At 40.2% G+C, this 8,204-nt stretch overlaps 1 protein-coding gene across 4 annotated transcripts in view; it reads right to left on the bottom strand.

Annotated features, from left to right (window-relative positions):
• Positions 1-3,471: 3,471 nt before the first annotated feature.
• Positions 3,472-8,204, bottom strand: part of gramd1a (GRAM domain containing 1A) — a 32,231-nt gene continuing 27,498 nt past the window's right edge. For all 4 annotated transcript variants that reach the window (XM_046045052.1, XM_046045053.1, XM_046045054.1 and 1 more), the window contains 3 exons: positions 6,940-7,047; positions 5,806-5,926; positions 3,472-5,603 (listed from right to left, as the gene is read on the bottom strand). In XM_046045052.1, coding sequence (XP_045901008.1) covers positions 5,502-5,603; positions 5,806-5,926; positions 6,940-7,047 — 331 coding nt within the window. In that variant the 3' untranslated portion in view covers positions 3,472-5,501. The remainder of the gene's footprint in view (positions 5,604-5,805; positions 5,927-6,939; positions 7,048-8,204) is intronic.

The following is an 8,204-nucleotide window of genomic DNA, read 5'->3' as shown; positions in this document are numbered from 1 at the left end:
CTATTTACTGTGTCTCTCTCTTGTTTTCCTTCAGGATGACACACTCGCACATGAGCTCACTAAGAGCAATGTTAAACATGAATTCTGCTAAATGTTTAGCTCGTCACTGCGGGGTGTTTGTGAAAATGTAGTTCTTAGTTCTCAAATAAAGGGACATGCAGTCATTAGCCACTGTCAATTTTAGGTTAAACTTCATAGAAAAACATAGTGCCGGTCATGTTTTTAATGTTTCATTTGGACTGGAGAAGCAACTGAGATGAGATCCTGTTTTATCTTAAACTCTCAAACGAGGCAATGATGTTTTTACTGTGTTTTACTCGATCCCGAGAGCTCATAATGATAAATCAGCCAATACTTTGTGCAACAACAATCTAAAGCTAAATGTCAGTGGAATTCCTGTTTCAATTAAAGCATTACAGGCCTTCTCAGCACACCACCACCCTGTTTACACTGGCTGTGTAATGCAGCAGGCTCACTGCTCATTTTGATTTCCTCTTTGAAGTTGCATGTTTTAGAGCTCAGAAAATATCTCCGCAGAAAATGGCATCTCAGGCCCAAGTGTGACTTCCTGTTTCATATATAAAGATGATGCCTACCCCTGTCACACCAAACCAATTTCTATCACACCCAAAATGTGTGAGAAAAGAAAAAAATGTAGCTTTACCAATTTTTCCAGAGTGATGTGAAAGTATCACCTTTAGCTGAATTTGTCTACAATGGAAACTTTCCTGCCGATGTGTAATTTCACACAGATGTCTTAGTGTCTTTGTAGAAACCTAACAGCTTGTCAAATTGCTATGAACTGCCGTGGGCAAATGTACCACAAAACCTGTACAGTGTGCCTCCCAGCGTGAAGCCAGTGGCAACCAAAATGGAAAAGGAAAAAGCTGAAGCCTTGTAACAAATCTTTAGTGTTTGTAAAACAAAAAAACATAAGCTTCTCTTTCCAGATGGCCAGTTATTGACTGAACACTAGATGGCAGCCAAACACTGCCGTTCTACATGTTTACTGTTCAACTTTTTTGTACTAAAACTGAGTTTGATACATTTTGAGATACTAAGAAGGGGACACACACAACCTGCTCAATTTATACAGAATAATAACTGCATGCTTATTGATGCAATATACAAAGGCTGTGATATTTTTTTTCCAGTACAAACAGAATGTCCAATGAGAAACAAGCATAAAAAAGCCAAGAAAACAAATGACGTCCTATATGAAAGCCATTCAAGCTATTTTATACACCACTTACTGATGGATTTACTTTTTAGGGTATGCATCAGTTCACATCATCTAAACACCTTTTACACAGATGAACCAACCAGTGAAATGAACACCACATTGTTGGTCTGCTTTGTGTCCACGTGTTTACCATCAGCAATGAATAAAACTGCAGTTTTCACTTCATGTGCAGGTGTTGGTTGGCAAAAAAAAAAGGAAAAAAGATAAGAGATAGGAAAAAGTGACTCACAGAAATAAATAAAATTCATGTGAAAATCAGCCACGTGTCTGTTGGAATTCTTTACTTACATAAAAGGTGAATATGGAGGTGGTTGATATGCAGTGAGGTGTCAGGGCTTTCAGCTCACACTTCATTTTATTTCCATCCAAATCTGTAAACCATGAAACTATGCTTCTCCAAAATCCTATTTAATACTTCATTCACTAACACCAGCAAGTACACATTCATTTTTTAAGGGAAAACATGACTTTTTGAAGACCAGCATGTGTCGACACATGTGATCTGTAGGTACGTTTTTGCTCATCTGGGTCTGAGCAAACAAGAATTAACAAATATATTTTAACTTGTACAGACCATCAGATGGATGGGTTTCACCTCACGATAATAATGCTTGATCCAGGATTAAATAGTGTGGGGGCACAGGGGTCATCGTAACTACATAATAACAGTATAGCAGACAGAGGCTATTTTGGAAAAGGCTGGAATGGAGAAAAACTCCTGATTTAACACTTAGGGATAATTTAACATTTCTTTCCTCATATCAGGCACTCACAAACGCTTAAAGCATTTAGTTACGAGCCTGTTCGACAGGTCATAACAGGTCAAATAAAGGTGGTGTAACACAACCTTTTGAGATACAAACTTGTTAGACACTTGTGAAAAGCCTTACACCATTTTACTCAACTCCAATCAATGGCTCAATCAGAAATCATTTATCAAGCAAAAGTTGTTGTTTGTTTTTAATCAGGAACAACTGCTAATTTGAAGCCATCACCTTTGGCTCTGGGAAGATTAGATTAAGCAATTAAGACCAAGTCAATTGATCGAAAAAGAAAATGTAGAAGTTGCAGCTCAGGACAAAAACTTTCTGCTTGAACTTCTTGAATGTTCCTCTATTGCGCTGGACAGTCTTACCTTTTTTGATTGTTTTTCCACTGGTGTGCAGTGTTTAAAATGAGCAGGACATAATGTAACAGCATGAAAATGAAAACAATTAAGTGCCTCTGATCAAACTTTCATGTCTACTACTGTAATTCCCCAACGTTGTAGTTGGTTTTTCATTCTGTGCAATGAACTGATGGTGGCAAACGTTTTGTCCTCAGTATTTTTCAAGCATGTTCTACTAACTTATCCAAGAGTTTGGTCTTTGCTAAACAAGAGCCGCTTGAGTTCAGGGGGTTTAATTTAATTTCTCTCAGTCGACTCAGGGATTTAAACTGGTGTCCTCTGGTTTCAAGATAAGATAAGCCACTGTGACTTTCAGGCTACACAGAAATGTCAATCTGTTGAAAGACCGCTGAAAATTGCAAACTCAGCACGAGCACAAATCCCTGAGTCGGGACTTTCACCTCGTGACTGGATTCTCCTGAACAGAGAATTGCTCTTAGAAGATCTCTTATCACTGTGTGAACTCAGTAATGTTATATCCGTCCTTGATTTAATTTAAAGAAAGGCTTTTTACTTTAAAGTAAAATAGAGTGGAACTGGCTGACAGAAAATTGATCAGCAAGTAATCTGATAATCAATTAATGTTAGGAATGTTTAGGAAAGAAGAAATGCCAAACATTTCTCAAATGAAAGATGCCTTTCTTTGTCATATGATTGTTAACGGAATACTTTTTTTATACTTTTTTATTAGTAGATTTTTACTGACTCAAGAGAAACTAGACCTGATACAATGAATTACCTGAAGAATCTGAGTATTTTTTTAATCCAAATGCTGAATCTCACTTTTTCCAACTTCTCAAATGTGAACAGTGGCTTTCCTTTGTCTTCTCTGATATAAAAGTGAATATTTGGGGGTTTTAGACTGTTGGACAAAACAACCAATTTAAATAATGTCAACTTGTGCTTTGGGATATTGTGATGGCCATTTTTGTTAACCATTTACTGACCTTTATTGGACCTAATAACAGACAGCTAGATCAGTAGTGAAAATAAATACATTTTTCCCAAATATTTTCAAGTAAAAACACACACAGACTCAAAGATGAGCAAGGAGTTGTTGCATCTTTTAGAACTTTTCATTTCTCTCCATGGTGTGGTGTACAATCACATCTTTACAGTACATTCTCATCCCTGCTCCTCATACAGCTCTCTCTCTCGCTCTCTCAATCTACCACAGACACCACCCCCATCCAACCCCTCCCTCCCTAAATAAATATTACACCCTTTTGTCATCCACGGATGGCCACGCACAGCATGGTCAACATGCTTCTGTAGCCGCCATTTTCAATGAAACACACACAGACAGAGAGAGAGAGACAGAGAGAGAGAGAGAGTGGGGCTAAGGGGAAGAGCACATAAAGGAAAGAGAGGAAGAGTGGGTTTGAGTGATGAGAAGAAGAAAAACAAAAACAAAGAGGGAGAACAGATGGGTGAGATGTTTTCACATCATCAGAAGAGGCCTGAATCCAGTGGATGGAGAGGACTGGCAAAATAAGCAACAAATAAAGACGACAAAATAATAAAGATAGAAAACGAAAGAAAAAAAAGAAAAAAAGAACTGAATAAAAACAGTGAGTCAAATTAATCTTACAAACACAAAAAAAACAATACTGAGGAAACCGATTCCCTTTTTCTTCACACAAGCCTACAAAATTCTGGTTGGTCCTTTTGTTTTGAAACACCGGCCCAGTTGGACAACGAAGTAGCTGACTGTTCTGATATTAAGGTTTCTACCTGATCAAGTCTATGGTAAATCCTAAACTGTTAAAGTCTGGCTCTGTGATACAAAGAGTGAGCAACCAAACGTGAAAGAGAAATCTCCAAAAACAAACTCTTGAAACGCTAATATGAAAATTTAACATCTGAAAATGTAACATTGAGGACGCCTCATGAACACACACGCACGCATCTGTCAAGTCTTCCTTGCTTGATTTTTTCACTGCCTCTACACACGCACAACACATTATTATTATCATTATTATTATCATTATTATTATATACTACTTTGAAACATTCAAAAAGTACTAGAATCACAATTGTCGTTATTGCTGTGACAGTAATGCTTCTCGTGTTGCTCCTCTTGGTCCGCACTGCAACAGCAATTCAGAGCACAAAACACCCACCCAATGACTTCTTAAGGAGCAGGACAGGACTTCAGATCAAAAGTCATTGGTAATTATAAATACTGTAACAGTCAGATGCAGCTTGCTGTCTTAACAACCAACCCAAGACAGGAATTTTGAAAAAAGATAAAACCCAGGCAGGACTGGGAGGAGTGGGAGGGTGTTTATCTTCCAATGTATAATTTATATCTAAAAATAAGGGTGAAAACTAAAGTGTCTGGGGTTGTAATGTCCCTCATCCCCTTTCTGACATGGACGAACAAATCCCTGTCAGATCAGAAAGAGCGAGAGAGGCGCCCTGCTGGGGACGGCACTCTCCCCTCTCCTTCTGGGTGTTTGTCTCATCCACACAGCAGGTGGTGTCCCCCCCCCATTTTGTTTCAGCAGGCGTTCACTGGAGGCAAAAGGTATCTAACTGTTCCCAGGACTAAGTGGAAGAGCGACCACTTTCCACAATCATTGATCCCTTCCCATTGCACCTATAAAATGTTGCCTGTCAGAAGAAGAGCTGAAGTCTGTGATAGTCATATAATGGGGGTGGGGTTCTGAAAATTAAGGAGGTCAAGTTATTCTGAAACACAGTTGGCCATTTTGAAATGTCTATGATTCTTGTGGAGTGGATGGTCTGAATCGGCCCACCAGTGGCCTGTTTTCATACACTAAATATAGAGGAACTGTAGGTAAATTATTGCTGTGGTCCTGATAGCTTCCAGTCTGAATGAGTTCATTGAAGTTATTACTGGTTGAGGCTGAAGGCGAACGTGGCCATTTCAAGTCAGTCAGGCGAGGAGAGTTGTAGGTAATCCCCTAGGTAGGTAGTGCCCCCTACATGTCCCATTCCTGGTTTTCGATTTGGAAATGAGGGAATAGCATATTGTGTCCTGATCCAAGTTGACCAGGCCCCTCTTTTCTACCAGAGATGTGAGACAGTCACAGGGTGGGGGGTGCTGACCAGAAGAGGCAGGGCTCAGGCGTCAGTCAGGGACTCTGTGAGGGTGTCATCGGGTGGGTCCTGCTGTACCTCCGGGACCACGATGCCCCGGTGGAGCTTTTCTAAAGACTGCTTCATCTGGGAGATTAACATGGATGGGGTGGTGAGAAAGAGAGGTCAGGTCAGATATACTGGATTATATAATGCAGAGAGAATGTATCACATTATGACCACAAGCAGTTGCATGAGATTTCTTTCTAACTGGTTCCTGCAGACGTGCACTACCAGCATTTAACTTCACAGTAAACACACACACACACACACACACACACACACCTACCTGGTCGAGAAGTGTGACCGAGGACTGCAGGATCTGCTGCCACTTGCTGAGCTGAGCCTGGTGAAACTGCCTCTGAAGCTGCAAGACCTGAGCCCACTCTCCAGCTGTCTGAGGCAAAGGACTGAGGAGAGAAAAAAAGAGGAGAGGAGAAAGGGGTGGAGGAGGAAAAAGGAGAAGAAGACAAGTGCAGGGTCAGTAAGTATGTATGTAGTAGTATGGTCGTATTTTTTAAACCTGCAATTTGGGATTTTGTGGACCACCAGGGGCAGCAGAAACAAGCTGTAAAATCTCTTTACACATCCAGCACATATGGAGCAACATTAGTGGATGGGGATCAAGACCCGGTTCTAAAAAGGACCCGGTTCCAAAATTCCAAAACCCGAAAATCAATATGGTCTGAGCTTATCAATACTGCTATCGAGACTAGTGGGTCCTATAATGTAGTTATGTCTCGAGAGTCTAATCTGAATTATCTTGAAACACAATGGATAAGAAAACTAATGTTTATTTATTGTTGGCACCGAAACTTGGTATTAAAACAGGCCTGGGACTGTTTATCAGGCTGCAGCCTCTGCTGCTCTCTGTCGCGCGCGCACACACACACACACACACACAGAGCGCCCTGCAGAGAGAGACGCAGACGCCGCTCTGTCGCTGTGGAGACGGTGAAGTTAAGTTAGCTCCAAACTACGAGTTGCCAACAGCTCCGCTCGTTATGTGCAATAAAACCTTCACGAGTAAGAAGACAATACTTTATCAGTACACCTGTCTGTAAGGTAAACATGTAGAAAGGGTTCATTTAGTCTGCTCTGTCCTCAGTCGGTCATCCTGCATGTTTTATACAAGCACAGCTAATGTTAGCTTGGCAATTAGCAAATGTTACAAACAAGTTGTCTGTCTGTAGCATAAACTGTCTTAAAATGTGGTTATAATAATCAACCGCTTATAAATGTGATGACCATAAGCAGTTTCCACTGCATTTACTTCACAAAAAGCAAGAGATGATTTGTTGCTATGCAGTAACTTAAAACTGTGAGGGATATTTCACACCTCAGATCCCACAAGAAGAACCTTACGCCAATTAACACCATAATAGAGTCTCTATTTGTATGAAAAACAGTGTGGTGTGTTTACCTGTCAGCAACAGAGTAGGAGTGCCATGTCTCCAGTGTATGGGCCGCCCTTTCCAGAGCGTACAGCTTGTAGAACAGCAGCATGTTGAGAGCCACTAGCACCACCAGACTGAAAGGAACAGAGAGAGAATTGTCATAATTTACTGACTGGTGTGAAAAAGCTCAAAAACAGTGAAAATGCTTCAACAAATCACTAAGAGAACATCAGTAGGACATCAACAGCAAAATGCTAATACTCATCGCAAAAAAAAAAATAACAGGCACAAATCCTTCAGTGTTGTGTCACACAACCCAGCACCTATTCAAAACACGATGCAAGTTTATTGCAGGAAAAATCCACCCTGACACAAATGTCAGTGATGTAAACAACTATTACTGTTAAACTATTTCTGTGCAGATTTTTTGCTCCTATTGATAACTGCTCAAAAGTAGAAGACATGCAATATTTCCAGTTTAATGCCTGAAAAAGGACTACTGTTGTCAAGAATCACACATTACTGACATGCAGCAATTTCTCCGTTGGGGGTAGCTACCATAGACCAGAATGCAATGCAGCCACAAACCATGTTGTGTGTTGAGGAAAGGCTGCTAACCCTTTTCTTGCTCTGCTATAGCTGCTCATTTCAGCGTCGTCACGTTCAGCCCACAGATGAAAACTAGTCACGTCCTATTCTTTAAAAAGGTTGTTGAAAGTCATTCTGGGAAATGTAGGAGATGTTTAACTGAACTGGTAGTACATAAATCAGGTAGAGGAAAAGTATGCTGACCAAAAACACTTTCCCTTACTCTACACAACAGCATGATGGTGCTTCCACACCAAAGCTGTTCGACTGAGTTCATACAAACTCTGGTTCATTTGCCCAGTTTGTGACAACTGTCAATCAAACTCTGGTGCTAACAACCAGATGGTGAATGAAATGAATGAAAAGGAGGGTCCAATTACAAGTGGACCACAGGATTTTATGACAGCAGATATCTGGTCATGAACTGTCAACAAAGCGATCTATATTTATGTAAATAACAATGGTAATACAGATGTGCATCAGCTCATCAGTGTGGGGATTTTCCCTGAACAATCAGAAGGTAAAAAGGATTAAAACAGACCTATGTTGAGCTTTGGCTCACCCTCATTTAATATGACATGAAATGTAGTGACCACACAGTAACTGTCCTCAATATTGATAAAATGAGGTTAGGTTGCAGTCTCGATTAATAATGCTCATAATGAGTTATTTTTTCGTAAACTCTAAAGATGATAAATGAAAA

The sequence above is a fragment of the Micropterus dolomieu genome, linkage group LG03, assembly GCF_021292245.1.
Source record: "Micropterus dolomieu isolate WLL.071019.BEF.003 ecotype Adirondacks linkage group LG03, ASM2129224v1, whole genome shotgun sequence".
Lineage (NCBI taxonomy): Eukaryota > Metazoa > Chordata > Actinopteri > Centrarchiformes > Centrarchidae > Micropterus > Micropterus dolomieu.
This window is presented reverse-complemented; position numbering and strand designations above follow the sequence as displayed.